The sequence below is a fragment of the Gopherus flavomarginatus genome, chromosome 4, assembly GCF_025201925.1.
Source record: "Gopherus flavomarginatus isolate rGopFla2 chromosome 4, rGopFla2.mat.asm, whole genome shotgun sequence".
Taxonomy (NCBI): Eukaryota; Metazoa; Chordata; order Testudines; family Testudinidae; genus Gopherus; species Gopherus flavomarginatus.
In genome coordinates, this window is record NC_066620.1 from 148,137,137 (window position 1) to 148,155,087 (window position 17,951).

At 42.7% G+C, this 17,951-nt stretch overlaps 1 protein-coding gene across 3 annotated transcripts in view; it reads left to right on the forward strand.

Annotated features, from left to right (window-relative positions):
• Nucleotides 1-1,201: 1,201 nt before the first annotated feature.
• RRAGD (Ras related GTP binding D) overlaps nucleotides 1,202-17,951 on the forward strand; it is a 40,879-nt gene continuing 24,129 nt past the window's right edge. Inside the window, exons 1-5 of one of the 3 annotated variants that reach the window (XM_050949318.1) lie at nucleotides 1,461-1,555; nucleotides 8,840-9,105; nucleotides 15,496-15,791; nucleotides 16,288-16,487; nucleotides 17,275-17,389. In XM_050949318.1, the coding sequence (XP_050805275.1) occupies nucleotides 15,549-15,791; nucleotides 16,288-16,487; nucleotides 17,275-17,389 (558 nt within the window). In that variant the 5' untranslated portion in view covers nucleotides 1,461-1,555; nucleotides 8,840-9,105; nucleotides 15,496-15,548. Of the gene's footprint in view, nucleotides 1,556-8,839; nucleotides 9,106-15,495; nucleotides 15,792-16,287; nucleotides 16,488-17,274; nucleotides 17,390-17,951 lie in introns of all 3 variants that reach the window. The other 2 variants (XM_050949316.1, XM_050949319.1) reach the window with 2 other exon arrangements.

The following is a 17,951-nucleotide window of genomic DNA, read 5'->3' on the forward strand; positions in this document are numbered from 1 at the left end:
GCCTGGGGCACAGCTCGGCGTGGAAGTGCCTGTCTGTGAGTGACGGGGGAGGCTGTGGGTATGACTGCCTGGGGCACAGCTCGGTGTGGCAGTGTCTGTCTGTGAGTGACGGGGGAGGCGGTGGGTGTGACTGGCTGGGGCACAGCTCGGTGTGGCAGTGCCTGTCTGTGAGTGACGGGGGAGGCTGTGGGTATGACTGCCTGGGGCACAGCTCGGTGTGGCAGTGTCTGTCTGTGAGTGATGGGGGAGGTGGTGGGTATGACTGCCTGGGGCAGAGCTCGGTGTGGCAGTGCCTGTCTGTGAGTGACGGGGGAGGCGGTGGGTGTGACTGCCTGGGGCACAGCTCGGTGTGGCAGTGTCTGTCTGTGAGTGATGGGGGAGGTGGTGGGTATGACTGCCTGGGGCACAGCTCGGTGTGGCAGTGCCTGTCTGTGAGTGACGGGGGGAGGCTGGGGGTGTGACTGCCTGGGGCACAGCTCGGTGTGGCAGTGTCTGTCTGTGAGTGATGGGGGAGGTGGTGGGTATGACTGCCTGGGGCAGAGCTCGGTGTGGCAGTGCCTGTCTGTGAGTGACGGGGGAGGCGGTGGGTGTGACTGCCTGGGGCACAGCTCGGTGTGGCAGTGTCTGTCTGTGAGTGATGGGGGAGGTGGTGGGTATGACTGCCTGGCGCACAGTGTGGCAGTGCCTGTCTGTGAGTGGTGGGGGAGGCTGTGGGTATGACTGCCTGGGGCAGAGCTCGGTGTGGCAGTGCCTGTCTGTGAGTGACGGGGGAGGCGGTGGGTGTGACTGCCTGGGGCAGAGCTCGGTGTGGCAGTGTCTGTCTGTGAGTGACGGGGGAGGCGGTGGGTGTGACTGGCTGGGGCACAGCTCGGTGTGGCAGTGCCTGTCTGTGAGTTACGGGGGAGGCTGTGGGTATGACTGCCTGGGGCACAGTGTGGCAGTGCCTGTCTGTGAGTGGTGGGGGAGGCTGTGGGTATGACTGCCTGGGGCACAGCTCGGTGTGGCCAGGGCCGGCTGTAGCCATTTCGGCGCCCCAAGCACGGCGGCCCGCCGCTGGGGGGCGCTCTGCCGCTCGCGGGTCCCGCGGCTCCGGTGGACCTCCCGCAGGCGCGCAGACCTCCCGGCAACCGGCAGAGCGCACGCCGCGCGCTGGGGCCTGGAGCCGGCCCTGGGTGTGGCAGTGCCCCTGCGGAGCCGTGTGCCGGGGTAGGGTGCACGCCCCTGCCCTGCGTGTGCAGAGCGTGGCGGCGGTGCCTGTGCGAGTGAGTGACCGCCCGGCTGTGTCAGGTGACTCGGGTCACGCAGCCTCTCGCGCTCGCTCCTCTGGGAAGACGCGGGGCTCTGGCTGGCTGCTCCGGTCCAAGCACCGCCCGTCCCAAGACCCGCGGGGAAGGGACCGAATCGGAACCTCCCGCGACAGCCGCGATGAACCAGGTGCCGAGGAAGCCGCAGGAGGAGGAGGAGGAGGAAGATGAGCTTGTTGGGCTCGCGGACTACGGGGACAGGGCCGAGTCCTTTTCGGATGAAGACCCGGAGACCGGCGCCGACGAAGCGTGTGAGTGGCCCGCCGTGGCGGGGGGCAGCGCCGCCACTGCGCCATGCCTGCGGGGCCGGGAGCTGACCCGGTGCTGGGTGTGGGGGCAGGTTCTGATTGTGTGGGGTGGGGAAGGGGCTGGCATTGTGGGTGTGGGGGATGGGGTAAGGCAGGGGCTGGCTGTGTGGGATGGGAAGGGGTAGCAATGTGGGTCTGGAGGATGGGGCAAGGCAGGGGTTGGTTTTGTGGGGTGGGAAGAGGCTGGCTCTGTGGATGTGGGGGGGATGGGGTAAGGCAGGGGCTGGCTGTGTGGAGTGGGAAGGCACTGGCACCGTGAGTATGATAGGATGGGACAAGATGGGCTGCCTGTGGGGGCAGGGGCTGGGGTTGACTGGCTCTCTCGGTAGGGCGAAGGGGAAGGCACTATGACAATGGGGGACTGGGTCTGGGTGTGGGGGAATAGGGCAGGGCAAGGGCTGGTTTTCTGGGGATAAGGAGGAGCTGGCTCTGGATGGGGGGATAGGATAAAGGCATGGACTGACTGGAGAGGGGGCTGGGACTGGACTGGCTCTGTGGGACGGGAAGGCAATGTGGGGATGGAGCAAGGCAGAGGCTGAGTTGTGGGTGTGGGAGTAGAGGCTGGCTCTTTGGGAACAGGGGGAGGGGCTGGCCTTGAGGCTGAGATAAAGGAGGGGGTTGGCTGTGTGGGTATGGGATGGGACAGGATTTGGTGATGGGGGGTATAGGATGGGGTTAGGGTGTGTTTTGAGAGGGTAAGGGATACTGAGTAGGGAGGTAGGGCAGTGATCACTGTATTGTGGGAGGAGGGAGAGTAAGCAGGTGTGAGCATGTCAAAGTTAGCTGTGTTATGGGGTAGGAGGCAGGAAGGGAGAACAAGGTGGCTGTATGGTGAAGGGAATGTATGAGGAATAGGGATGTATTAGGAATTATGAACAGGAATGGATGGAAGGACATGGGGACTCAGTGTTCTGATATGGGGAGGAGAGCAGCACTGGTTATATGTTGGGGAATGGGAACAGGAGATATTCAAACAGAAAAACATCTCCATCTAGTACTTTGTCGTCTTCTGGGAAAGTTTTCCATGTATAATATGAATGGACATGGCCTGGTGATATTTCTTTAAAGTGCCAAGAGGCGGGGAGGACAGATGTCAGGTTATAAAAGGCAGCAGCAAGCAAAGAACTCTGTGTCCAAGGCTACTCTGCAGCTGTGAATGTCAGTCCCCAAATTTCCAGGCTCTGCTTAAATGTATGTGTGACCCTATATGTATATGTGTTGCTGTGGGTGCCTGCATTGCCATTTGCTTTATCCATCAGTGAATGTGGAGGCAACAGTGATGCTACAAAACAAATGCTTGTTGGGAAATACCTTACAAAAGAGGTAGGGGAGGCCTGTTGCTTTCACTTAGAATGTGCACTGTTTTTCCTTTGAAACACTGCTACATTTTACAGTGGTACTTGGAGAATATTGAATATTTCAGGGGGTTGCTTTCTAAGTACATAATACAAAGCCAAATATTCATTGATATACAGACTGATATGGTGTAGTAGGTATTGTTGCTTTTAAAACCGCTTAAAAAATCTGAGTAAGGGATTTTCTGTGTGTGTTTATTTTTTCAAACTACTTATTTATTTAGGAAGTTTTAACAAGTTTACAAATCCTTGCCATGTAAATATCAGAAACAAAACAATTCATTACAACAGTTAGCTTTCATTTTAAGAGATATTATACAGGACCATATTCATCCAATCTTTCTGTTTAATGGTATTACCATATTACAGAATGAACATCATTACAACACTTACGTCATTTCTAGTGATTTTTATTATATTGAGTGAAATCTCTGTATACACATTTAACAGACCAGGTATGTCAATCAAATATCAATATTCAAAAAAATTAGACAAGTGGACTGGTGTTTTTGCAGGTGAATGTACTATGTCTGGATATTGAATAAAATGCAACCAAACAGCTAAGTATCTAGTTGTCCTCTGTCTGTTTTGCTGGGTACATAATTTGTGTGTTAATTTTTCCATAACCACAGTCTTCCATATTTTTGAAGCATTCCTCCAGAGTTGAACTATTTTTCTTTTTACAATGAGATGCTACCAATAACCTAGCAGCTACTAGCAAATGAGAGATTAATTCTTTATTTCTTTTGTGTGACCATTTCACTAGGAAGTCCCAGGATGATTACCAAAGGATAATTTGATAATAAATATCCAATAGTTTGTGATATGTGGCTACAGATTTGCATCCCAATGCTCTCTAATGACTGGACATGTCCTGCATACAATCTCATCTTTCACCACAGTTTCTCAACATTTATATTCATATAGTCTCTCTCTGCTTTTAACCTGACTGATGTGAAGTACCATTGAAACAGTATCTTAAAGAAATTTTCTTTTGTTGTGCTACAGATGGAGGTTGCTGGTCCTCTTCGACAAATCAAACCCCATTCCTCTGGAGTAATTTGTCTATCCACATCTTTTTCCCAACGTGTCATATATGAACACTTTTGTTAGGAAAGGTCTCTTCAAAGATTGATATAAATTAGTTATAATTTTTTTGTTTTCTAATCAATAGCCTGTTTATTTTTAAATAGCCAAATTTGGGTAGTTTAAGACTTGCTGTAGACAACTAATTCAAAAGACCTTACTGAGAAGAGAGTGGTGATTATTTCTCAGTAGACCCTTGCTGTCACTGCATCAGTTAAAAAAAAACAACAACCCTTTAGAAAACATTTTTTTCATAGTAGCATAGTAATATATTTAACTGATGAAAATAGCTGTGTCCCAGAAACAGCGGAAGGAGGCAAAAGCACTGAGGGAGGAAATCTCCATGAGGATCCCCTTATGGAATTTATCCTCTGTTGTTCCTTCAGGGTACCCTTTTTCCCTTGAATGAACCATGAGGCCCTCTTCTAAACTGGATGGCTTTCTGGAATCTATAGGTGGGTAGGGCAATTCATAGAGACTCTATACCTCCATGCAGGCTCTGGCCATCAACAGCTCTCTTGGAAATCCAGTGAATCTGGCCTGCCTGTTGCTTCTGAGACATGCAGAGGGCAGAGTCTCTATAGAGGGAGCCTGGAGCTGCGTTATCTCCTTTACTTAACTTCCATTGGGCTGGAGGGAAAGATGTCTTTCTCTTCTACTTGGCTTACCCGTACCATTCTCCAGGACCCAGGGAGCAAACTCTGCGAAGATCAGAGTCACGAATCCCTCCTTCCCATGAAAGAGGAGTGGAGGAAGATCGATATATGGCAGATAACTTTTTCCAAAAGTTATTAGTTTGCTTTGTCGCTGTACCCCACCATATCCACATAGGGGTTATGATTGTATGTGTACAGGGAGTTTCTGAACGTACTTCCAAGACTAGTAGTAGTTAGACCTCCCAAGACTAGTAGTTACACCTCCCAAGACTAGTAGTTACTTGCCTTTTGGCTGAACACTGGAAAATGTTAGTGCATAAAACACAGCAATCTTCCAGCTTTCCACATATAATCATTCTTTGTTCTTCCATTCAAAGACCTCAAAGCACTTAATTTTGTAAAGTCTCACAACCCACTTGAGATGTTTGTAAGAAAAAATCTTCTCACTTGCAGTTGGGAAACCATACTACAAAGCACCTACGCGACTGGCCCAAAGTTATACAGGGGCAGAATGCCAGATCTGGTGGGTCTGTAGCAGAACAGAACCCAGATCTTCTGATTCTCAGTTCTTTAGCCACAAGAACATCATCCCTCTCCCACCCCCACTTCTAGTATGTATTAACTGGGGTTGTTGATTAATCACAGTTAATTCATGTGATTAACTCAAAAAATTAACCATAATTAAAAAAATTAATCACAATTAATTGCAGTTTTAGTCACACTGTTAAACAATAGAGTACCAACTGAAATTTATTAAATATTTTGGATGTTTTTCTACATTTTCGAATACTTTGATTTCAGTTACAACACAGAATACAAAGTGTGCTGTGCTCACTTTATATTATTTTTATTACAAATATTTACACTGTAAAAATGATAAAAGAAATAGTATTTTTTGGTTTACCTCATACAAGTACTGTATTGCAATCTCTTTATTGTGAAAGATCAACTTACAAAAGTAGATTTTTTTTTGTTACATAACTGCACTCAAGAACAAAACAATGTAAAACTTTAGAGTCTTCAAGTCCACTCAGTCCTACTTCTTGTTCAGCCAATCACTAAGAGAAACAAGTTTGTTTACATTTACGGGAGTTAATGCTGCCTGCTTCTTATTTACAGTGTCACCTGAAAGTGAGAACAGATGTTCACATGGCACTTTTGTAGCCAGTATTGCAATGTATTTACATGGCAGATGTGCCAAACGTTCATATACCCCTTCATGCTTTGGCCACCATTCTAGAGGACATGCTTCCATGCTGATGACACTTGTTAAAAAAAAAAATGCGTTAATCAAATTTGTGATTGAACTCATTGGAGGAGAATTGTAAGTCTCCTGCTGTGTGTTTTACCCGCATTCTGCCGTATATTTCATGTTACAGTAGTCTCGGGTGATGACCCAGCACATGTTGTTCATTTTAAGAACATTTTCAGTGCAGATTTGACAAAACGTAAAGAAGGTACCAATGTGAGATTTCTAAAGATAGCTACAGCATTTGACCCAAGATTTAACAATCTGAAGTGCCTTCCAAAATCTGAGAGGGACTGGGTGTGGAGCATTTTTCCAGAAGTCTTAAAGAGCAATACTCCAATGAGGAAACTACAGAACCCGAATCACCAAAAAAAGAAAATCAACCTTCTGTTGCTGACATGTGACTCAGATGATGAAAATGAACGTGCATTGGTCTGCACTGCTCTGGGTCGTTATCAAGCAGAACCCATCATCAGTATGGACAGGACACATGTCGTCTGGAATGATGGTTGAAGCATGAAGGGACATATGAATCTTTAGCGCATCTGGCACGTAAATATCTTGCAACACTGGCTACTGTGAAATACGCAAGGGATATATTGTAATTGTCTCCCACTATTGGGGTGGAACACAGGATACGGACTTAAAGAGGACTATTTGAAAGAAACTTATCAGTTAGCATCTCCAGTAATGTGAGGAAGCTAATATGGTGTATGCTATGTACGACCCTCACTAGTAGAACACAGTAAAGGCTACATATTGCTCTCAATGATTATAAACTCTCTGAGCAAGGCTTTTGTCTTGCTTTTTCTTTGTAATTCAGTGTGTATGCCAGTGGCACTGTATAAATATGCGCAAAACTGCTGTTGATATCTAAAGGCTGTCATGGCTTAAAGGCATCTCCATTGTGTAGGAAAGTGCTTCTGGATAGGTTGTTTTGCACAAAACTTGATTTGTGAATACTTCCAAAGCACATAATTTAACTAGCATGACTTCTGCAGTCTGGATTTTCATGGTTGCAGAAAAAAATAAAGATAAACAGGCCTGCACAACATGCGACCCGGGGGCCACATGCGGCCCGCGTGGGCTCACTGTGCAGCCCGCAGGGGGTGAGTAGGTGGGCTCATGGGGGGTGTGGCTCGTGGGGGGTGAGTAGGCAAGTGGCAGGTAAAGGAGGGGGGCTGAAGAGGCAGGTGGGCAGTGGTGGGGGATGAGGAGGCGAGCCGGGTTGGGGTGGGGGATGACAGCTTGCGAGCTGGGGTGGGGCGGGCAGTGGCGGGGGATGAGGAGGCGAGCCGGGGAGGGGTGGGGGGCAGAGGAGGCGAGCGGGCAGGCAGTGGCGGGGGCTGAGGAGGCGAGCCGGAGGAGTAGGGGGCTGAGGAGGCGAGTGAGGAGTCAGTGGCTGACCTGTTCTACTGATCTAATCTGTCTCCCATCCCCTCTCCAAGGGTTGCAGCTGTCTGAAGGTGCCTGCCTTCCATGCCTTCCTCATTCACACCTCATTCATTCAACAGGGCAATTGATTACAGAGTTGGGGGGAAGAGCTTGTTCTACTAATAGCAAAAAGACATTTTTCATTTACGTTAATTGTACTACCTTAGGAGCCTGCTATAATATATTTCCAAGGGTCAATAACTCTGTTTCGGTGGGGCAGCGCTGGGGAAGGAGGGTTTGTTTCTGTGGGGCGGGTGGTGCTGGGGGGGAGTATTTCGGGGGGGCTTGGTGGCCCTCGGGGTGTGTATTGTGTTTTGAGGGGCCTTAGTGGCACGGGGGGGGGGGAGGGTTCGGTGGGACCTGGGCGAGGTTTGGCCCTCAGATGTTTTCTTTGGAGTAATATGGCCCTCGCCACTTTACGAGTTGTGTAGGCCTGAGATAAAGGATCATGCTGCCCTCCAGTGGAAACTGTTGACATCTTTAGGATTTGTGCTATGTGTAAACCTCACTTTTGTAAATGTTAGCCTTTTAAGTAAGAAATATCAATAATTATACTAATTTTATTCTGTAAAGGGAAGAATAGATTTTTTCCCACTTTCAGAGTAAGTGAAATGTGTAGATTAGTGTTTGTCATATCATAACTACTATTCAGAACCTAGTCTGGAAAGTTGTAGTGACGTATCTACAGGCATTTCTGTGGCAAGCTGGGGAGGGCCTTGTCATGCACTCAATAAAAGAATGTGGGCGGACAATGTATCTTCCCATTCCTCTACATATAAGGAAATTTCCAATCTTCTCAAAGGAAAATGCTCTAGCAATTCTGCCATCTCGTCATAGGTCTGAAAATGTAATTTATCTGTCTCCATCTCTGAAACTTGAAAAATAAGAAAGATAATTTGCAATCCTAAAGCAATAGAGTTCACATCAATTGTTTTTAAGTATAGTTTTAAAATTAAGCAGGCTTTAAATTAGAATTCCAGAAAAAGTGTAGCAGTTTGGCAAAGTTTACCTAATATGACAATTCATTTAAAAATTCAGATAATTAAGAATAACTGATTTTGGACAATATAATTTTTTTTTATTCTTTGAAACATGCAAAAAAAGCACAGACTAGAAGGAACGCAAAAGACAGTCTTTCATTCAAAGTGTTTTTAATTAAATAAATCATCAAACAGGTTTTCACTTAGGATCTTGAGTTGGCCAAGACAGTTAGCAAATTTCCCGATAGAAGTATAACTACAGTGTAATTAAAAAACCACACAGGCCTGTGTCAGGTGGCTTGTGGGCTCAGGCAAAGCCTGAGTCATGGGGCCTGGGCCAGCTGCAGATATCTAATTGCAGAGTAGGCATACCCTATATAAACACATGTACATACACATTGATGCGACTGTACTGTACATTTTGGAGCAGTGGGAAACTTTCAAACACCTTTTTTTTTCTTTTCTAGGAAAAAACAAACTATGAAGTCCCAGAACTTTGGTTTGTTTTGTCCACAAGACCATACCACCAGCAATGAAATTATCACAACACCATGCTAGGGCAGTGGTTTGTTATTCATGAAGAAGAATGGGGTTCCTCCCTTCTCCCTCCACTCTGAATTGCCAACACCACTTTCTGCAGCAACTATGTTTTACTTGGAGGGCTTTCATCCATCTATTATCCAACCTGACACTGTTTAACTTGTGGTATCTAATGGGATCATAGTACAAGGTGGTACGATTACAGGCCTTTTAAAATTATCTAAAAATCATGGGATCCAGGAGTTACGGCATCATTTGCACTTAGGGTACGTCTACACTACAGGATAAATTTGAATTAGTTTAAACCGATTTTATAAAACAGATATTATAAAGTCGATTGTGCGCGTCCACACTAGGCACATTAATTCGGTGGTGTGCTTCCGTGGTCTGAGGCTAGCGTCGATTTCTGGAGCGATGCACTGTGGGTAGCTACTGTAAAATAATGAGGCCAATAATGTCGATTTGTGCCCACACTAACCTAAATCGATATAGTAATATTGATTTTAGCGTTACTCCTCTCATTTTGTAGGAGTACAGAAATTGATTTAAAGAGCCCTTTAAATCGATATAAAGAGCAGTGTAATGTGGACGGGTGCAGCGTTAAGTCGATTTAACGCTGTTAAAATCGGTTTAACAGTGTAGTGTGGACCAGGCCTTAACCTCAACCATTCTGATAACACTATGTCCCAATCAGTGGCTGCCTAGTCCAGCTGCTCTTGAGCCAGTAGGTGGTGCCAGTGTGATGCTCTGTACCAATACAGACAAGATATTAGTTCCCCTGGAATAACACTTGAGTAATTAACACAAGACACATAACAGGGTATGTACTACATTTTTTTACGTGCCTGATGCGCACACCCCAAGCATGTGTACTTCAACTAACCCAATTTCTGGAAGAACATATAGGCTCGATGACAACACATTGCTTACACTTTATAGGCTAAATTCACCCCAGTGCAGAGGATCTATACTGCTTCAGCCAGCCCCTCTTAGGTTCTTGGGTAAGTCTCCCTGTACTGGCATGAATTTTTCTGTCTTGCAAACAAAACGTCAATTTATATAACATTAGTCATCAAGAGATACCTGTACTTATTTAACTTTAATAGTATTTCACTTTGAATACATACATTCTGTAGCAATAAGGGTACATTAGATGACTACCCTAGAATCTTTATTCATGTCATACATAACTATCACATACAGTGCTTTATAGAGATGAGCGTGAGCGACATTTCTTTCTGGATTTCAAACCTTCCAAAGCTGAGAGATGGTTGAGTTTGGGGGAGTTAGTTCAGCTCATTCATTTTTCTTTAGAAATTGGAACTGAGTTTGAATTTCAGATCCTCAGAGTTTGACTCTGGATCCAGAGTTTTGGATTCAGTCCCATCTCTGATTACATACTAAATGCTTGGTGATCAGAAGATGACATTCAAGTATGCCAGTCACTGAGATAATTTTCCTTACCAGATTCACTTAGAGTGCTTCCCTGAATTAAGTCAATTATAAATTATGACAGGTCATTAGTTGTAAAATGTTTATTGGGGAATCAATAATGTGACTGGATCTCAGGTTCGTGCAGTCCAGGACATCTTTTCTGAAGAAAGATCTCATAAACCTCTTTTCATTGTTAGATATCTTGCAGGTCTCCCTTCCCCAATAACTGTTTTGCTAAAGGCAAATATATGGTCCTCATCAGCAGTGAAGAACTTGCATGATCAAATCCTTCATTTGCCATTCCTGAACTCATTCCTTTTGAATTTTGGTACCTTTTAATGAAGGTTGATCATTTGTCTAAAAAGTATCATTGTTTGGTGTTTGATCCAAAAGATGTTTCCACAGGAGTGAAGGAAGACCAGTGATTGTTACACACACAATACGTGAAGAAAATCTCTCTTTGTTGCTATGATATACAGTAACTCCTCGCTTAATGTTGTAGTTCCTGAAAATTGCGACTTTAAGCTAAACGATGTTAAGCAAATCCAATTTCCCCATAAGAATTAATGTAAATGGTGAGGGGGGCGGGGTTTAGGTTCCAGGGAATTTTTTTTCACCAGACAAAAGACTATATTATATATTGTATATATTATATATTGTTTGTTTAAAACTTATACTGTGTGTGTGTATATATATATATATATATATAGTTTAAAACTAATACTGTGTATATGTATATATAGTTTGTTTAAAACTTGTACTGTATGTGTGTGTATATATATATATACACACAGTATTAGTTTTAAACTATATATATATACACATACACACACAGTATAAGTTTTAAACAAACAATATATAATATATACAATATATAATATAGTCTTTTGTCTGGTGAAAAAAAATTCCCTGGAACCTAGACCCCCCCTTTACATTAATTCTAATGGGGAAATTGGATTCTCTTAACATCATTTCGCCTAAAGTCACATTTTATATATACACAGTATAAGTTTTAAACAAACAACTTAATACTGTACACAGCAATGATGATTGTGAAGCTTGGTTGAGATGGTGAAGTCAGAGGATGGGATATTTTCCAGGGAATGCCTTACTGCTAAATGATGAACAAGCACTCGACTGAGCCCTCAAGGGTTAACACGTTGTTAATGTAGCCTCACACTCTACAAGGCAGCACAAATGGGGGGAGAGGAGACAGCATGGCAGACAGAGACACACACCGTGTGTATGTGTGTGTGTGTCTGAGAGAGAGATGTGCATTGCCCCTTTAAGTACGCTGATTCCACTCTAAATACATTGCCTTTTTAAGTAGATCCGCAAGTTGAGACAGCAGCTGCTGTTAGCAAGCTCCCTCTGTCCTGAACCCTGCTGAGTCCCACCCCTGCTCTGTGGAGATGGGGTAAGCGGGGGGGCAGAAGCAAGGGGGAAGGGAACACCCTGATATTAGTCCCCTTCTTCCTCCCCCACCCCCTTCCGCATAGGAAGCAGGAGGCTCTCGGGAGCAGCTCCAAGAGAGAGGGCAGGAGCAGCACATGGCAGTGGGAGGAGGGACAGCTGAACTGCCGGCAATTTATAGCCTGCTGGGCGACTGCTGCACAGGGAACTTAGGGGAGCGGGGAGCTGATAGGGGGGCTGCCAGTCCACCCTGGTTCCAAGCCCACACCAGCTAGCTACAATGGGCTGCTCTTTCTGCAAGCAGTGGACAAAGCAGGCAGCTGCCAAACGATGTTATAAGGGAGCATTGCACAACTTTAAATGAGCATGTTCTCTAATTGATCAGCAACGTAACAATGAAACAACGTTAACCAGGACGACTTTAAGTGAGGAGTTACTGTATCTGTACACTAGCCAACAGTGAACTAACAATATGTCTTTCATGATGGATGTGAGAGTTCCTGGTCTTTTCTGATTAAGATGTTTAGTAGTTATCAGCATTGTTAGTCTGCTGCAACATTTGTTCTCCGAGGCAGACCACTGTCTGCTGCTATCTTGATCCTTCATGTATGCTGTGTTCATGTGTCTCTTTCCTGTATGTGCTTTATGGTACAGATGAAATGTTGCAGAAGTGCATGAAAGGACTTTGTAATTATATCCAGTACTACATTTCAGCCTAAGGTCTCAAAACATTTTAAAAACTTGTAAGCCTCATCTAAAGATTTATATCAATTTAACTATTTTGGTTACCTGCATAATTTACTGAAAAAGTTAAATTGTTATGTCCCTTTGTGTGGATACCTATACCAGTACACAGACGCTTATGCTGGAATAGTTTATTCCTCTAAATTTCACCTCTGATGAAAAGCAACCAGCTCTGGAGTTTAATACGAGCTGTCCAATAGCACACAGTAACATCTCTTCTGTTAGAGATGGAACTTCCAACAGCCCAATGAGCCTCAACACTGTGCTGAGGCTTTGGTTCAGTACTGACTTAGAAGGAAGACTTTTGCCACCTTCACCTCCTGCAGCACCTATGGCATGTATTTTCTTTAGAGGCTTACAGTCCTGCATAGGATGGTATGTAACTCTAGTGGACTGAGTCATCAACAAAAAGTACTACCCTAATACTAAATATACTCTCCCCCACACCTCCTCCACTCTCCCACAAACTGGATAAAGCCAGTAACTGTTTGGATAACCAACAATAATCCTTGCTATTGGATAAAGAGAAATTTAGATTATTTTAAAAAACATTTTAAAAGTATTTCAAGTTCAATTAGACAATAAAAGGACAGTGATATTAGAATCACATTGTTGATGCTGTTCTTAATTCTTTTGCATAGAAATGCAAGGAAGATCACTAGGCAAGTGCTTTCTGAGTCTGTGTCAAGATCCACAAAATTATCCCTCTTGAATCAAAATGACATAAATGGAGGCTAAACTGCAGCCTGGTAATCCCTCTCTCTTTGCATTACTAACAGGATCATCTTTTTTCTACCTACATCAGTACTGTGACAATCTGCCTCTGATGCTGTTTTTGAATGCTATGGCTATTAACAGATAACATGCCTGCACCTATGCACAGATACATACATCATATGCAAGTTTTCAAAGCTGGATTGCATGAGAGAGAATACTGTCAGTTTTTTTTAAAAATAAAACCAAATAAGAAAGATGCAAATTGTTTAAAACAAAACATTAGTCCAAAAAGAAAGATGCTTCTAACATTTCTTTGATAGTTACTGTGCATCACAATTGTGGATGGAAAGACTGAGTCATAAAATGAGAGTGCAATAGAAAACTATCTTGGTTTGTTTTTTAGTTTGAGCTGCAGTGGCAGGTGTTATAAGAATGAAGACTTTTAGGCTAGAGCTATGGACAATAACTCTTCCACGCCAAAAACTACCTGATAATTTTATTATCTCTGATTCTTTTACAGTTTGTGAGAGGCTCTCTTCTCTCCACCTCATGCACATATACCTGAGGTGATAAATCATAGTGTGTATTAAGTCTGAGTGACAAGAGGCGCGTGCCCCAAAACAGTTTATTATCTAAAAACATGGTATAACAGGTGTGTAAAATAAGCAATCAGGATGGGTGGATGAGGTAACAGTAACAGAAGCATGTTTCATCATGTTATTATACCTTTGAACTGTTCACACTGCTAATCAGCAGTAATAGCAACCTGCTACCTACTGAACCATTTTCAGTCAGCAGTGACTTTTAGGCATTGTCGTAGAGGTGCCTTTTTAGGAAAGATCTGAAGGAGAATAAGGAGGTAGCCATATGGATTTTGAAAAGGAATCGTTCCCTCGTGTATAGGTAAGCATAAGAGAAAGTGTGAAGGGAAGCAGATAAGCATGTGATGAAGACTGGCATCCTTGGCTGAGCAGAGGTAAGGGTTTACCTCATAATAGAACAGTTAATTAGGTAGATCTAAATTAAGAAAGGCCATAAAAAAATCAAGGAAAAGTTTGTAAAGTATTTGTTGCAGTGGAGGAGGGAGAGCCAATGGAGGGACTCAAAGAGGAGAGTAACTTAGTTAGAGTGACAAGCCAGGTAGAGTATCTTAGCAAAAGTAATTTGAACAGAGTTGTGGGGTTGCAGTGTCAAGGCCAAAAGGAGTATCTATTCTTAAGGTCCTAAACTCCAAAGCAGCTGATGCAGGTAGAGTGAGAGTCTGAAAGGTTGCTGGGTTGCATACTTACTGTAAAAAAATGGTAATCTTTCTGTGGCTGTAAGGCATCAAGCTGGGGAGAAATGAAAAGCAATTATGCTTCTGCCATTATATCAACAAAGAGGTACGTTTTAAAACCCTCTTTTTGTTGTCCCAGTCACTGCAAAGCATGTTATCAATTTACACCGTGGAAAAATAAGTCCCTGGTGGGGACTTGCAACACACATATGATTCCCTCTCATGCCCTACTGTACATCATTTAAAAATGTTCATTGAAGCTTCAATCCTGCAAATGCACAGCACACAGAACTGTGATTTCTTCAGTGGGAGTTCTGCACATGATGATTTGCAGTATGAGGTCCAGAATTGTCAGCACTGATAGGTCTGGTCTATTAACTGTTCTGATGCCAATTACAGTGTAGTACAATAGTAATGTACCAAATTCTCATTCTAGGGCTGCTGAGCATCCTGGCTACAAGGCGGGCATCAGTGAGCAGTAAGATAAATAGTGAAGTGACAGCGGGGAGTGATGGTCCTTAAGAGTGTACATTTCCTAACTGGATGCTGGTTATTTCTATTACTCCACAAAAACACAGCTGCAAAAATATGTATCTGATTATAATGGAGATTAGACCTAGATGTTTTTAGGTTGTGGGAGGCATGAAGAGTTTGTTTTTGTGTGGACATGTGTGTTTGATGCCACCTAATAGCTCTGTACCCAGGTATCTTGCCCTGAGCACTCTTCATCTTTTTTTCAGATGAGAAGCAGTAGGTTCTCAAACAGTAGTTTAGGAGGGGGAAGAAATTTTATTTTAAATATCTTTCTTTCCACTTTCTGAGATTGGCAGTTGTAGTCTAGATGCAGATGTAAATGCACGTAAAATAAAGTAGTGTAATTATCACTGCAAAATGTAAGTAAATCTGAAGTGCATATAATATAGTATTTAATATAAATACAACTGCTGTAATTTATTCCTGCTGGAGTGTATCATTCTTCTTATTGTGTGGTTTATTCAGTTCTGGATTTCAGTGACCCGTTCAGTACTGAAGTTAAGCCAAGAATCCTACTTATGGGACTGAGAAGAAGTGGGAAGTCTTCCATTCAGAAAGTTGTCTTTCACAAAATGTCTCCAAATGAAACCCTTTTCTTGGAGAGCACTAACAAGATCTGCAGAGAAGATGTTTCCAACAGCTCCTTTGTTAACTTTCAGATATGGGACTTTCCTGGGCAAATTGACTTCTTTGACCCTACATTTGACTATGAGATGATTTTCAGAGGCACTGGAGCACTGATATTTGTCATAGATTCTCAGGTAAAGAGAAAGTTATAAGGGTAGTATTCAGGCCATCTGTTTGTCTTAGTCATTTTTCTCCTCCATTTATAGGCAAATGGAATGCAAACACAGAGACAGTCAAATTTTCAGAAGCACATAAGAGACTTAGAGCCTAAGTCCTATTGACTTTTAATGGGACTTAGGTGCTTTTGAAGACTATAACCACCAATTACAATTAAGTTGACTGAGTTGGTGATTTTTAACCTCTTTTTTGCAAATAAAGGTTCAAAACCTAGTTTTAGTTTTAATTTTAGATGCAGAAATAACTAATCTGCTTTAAAGTCTCTGGTTCCTTTCATGGACTTGCTAGTGATGGCAATTGGGCTTTTGTGCAGGTATAGGCCTTTATGATCACAGAAGGTTAAAACAAAGGAATTTTGAACTGTAAAAGTGTCTGCAAGTGTCTTATAAAATGTAGCTTTTGTCTCGTAACTGTTTGTCATAAGGTTGTGGGTTTTATTTTTTCCATTATTAGGATGATTATATGGAGGCCTTGGCTAGGTTGCATCTCACTGTGACCAGAGCTTATAAAGTGAATCCAGATATCAACTTTGAAATCTTTATCCATAAAGTGGATGGCTTGTCTGATGATCATAAAATTGAAACCCAAAGAGACATTCACCAGAGGACAAATGATGACCTTGCAGATGCTGGATTGGAGAAAATTCACCTCAGGTGAGAGAAGCAACTGTGCACAGAGTCTTCTGGAAAAGAATGAAAGCCATTATTAATGCTAAACCCAGAACCAGAGCAGCCTATCTGATAGACAGTTTATCACTTTCTAATTTATTGACGTAGCAGGCAACAAGAATTTATTAGATATGACTATTATGGGAAAAGATAATGCCTTTGACTACATTATTCAGTCTGTAGAAAGAGCAGATTATTTTAGAAAATTGGAAATAATGCACTTCAACAAACTGGGAGCTACAGGACATTAGAAACTTCAATGTGGTTCTTGAGACTTGTGAAATAAAAAATGCCATCATAATGATATAGTGCTTCACAAACATGCTAATTCATAGAGTAGCTAATCACTTTGATGGCACCTTTTCATTGTTAATTTCATCCCTACTATTTTCAAGATGTAAAGCAATACGTAAAAGCTATGTAGTATTGCTCTCCTGGTATACAGAAAATGCTTTCCAGAGGATATTGAAGTGAGAACTAGATCATTAAATTCCATATATAGAATAGCTTTGCAGTATCTATGGTTTCATGTATTCATATTGTGTACTGTCATGTTAAATATAGCCCTGAAAATATATGTAATTGTTTTAATTATTGACTTCAGTTTGTTGAAGAACTGTCTTTTAGAAACATTATGCAACTTCTGATCACAAGGGAAAAATGCACAACTTCAAGTACTTTTTGTTTCAAAATATTTTACATGCTCATTATGACAGATTCAGAATGTTCCTTTTATATGGCTAAAAGGAAAATATGGTGACATTTTTTCCAGCTTTTATCTGACAAGCATATATGATCATTCTATATTTGAAGCCTTTAGCAAAGTGGTACAGAAACTGATTCCACAGCTCCCAACACTGGAAAACCTCCTTAACATCTTTATCTCAGTAAGTATTTTGTGTACTTTCTAGATTTTTGCATAGAACTGATTGAATACAAGAAAACTTGTGATTTATTCTGTAACAAATGCATCCTAAAAACTGCTAAGTGCCCTTTTGAGAGATGCTGTGCATGCTCAGTTTAAAGTGAAGTCAGCAGGAATTTAGGGTTTCTACCTCCTGCAGGATTTGGGCCCAAATCATTGCAAGATGTACAGAATAGTGTAGCTGCATTTTTTTCTAAACTGAAAATATTTTGAGATCATCAAATTATTTTTCAAGGTTGGATGGTGCATAGAGTGAGCTGACAGTCATCCCTCATCTGTTTAGACATTGGTTTGAATGTGACCTAGGTTTGTGTGGTATGGCTTCTGTTTGTTTGGTTTTAAATAGCACTTGACATTTTCATAAATTATAAGGCTGGAAGGGATCATTGTGATCATCTAGTTTCACCTACTGCATAGCACAGGCCAGAGGTCTTCCCTGGATTAATTCCTGTTAGAACCAGTGTATATTTTGTAGAAAAACATCCAGTCTTGATTTAAAAATTGCCAGTGATGGTGAATCCATC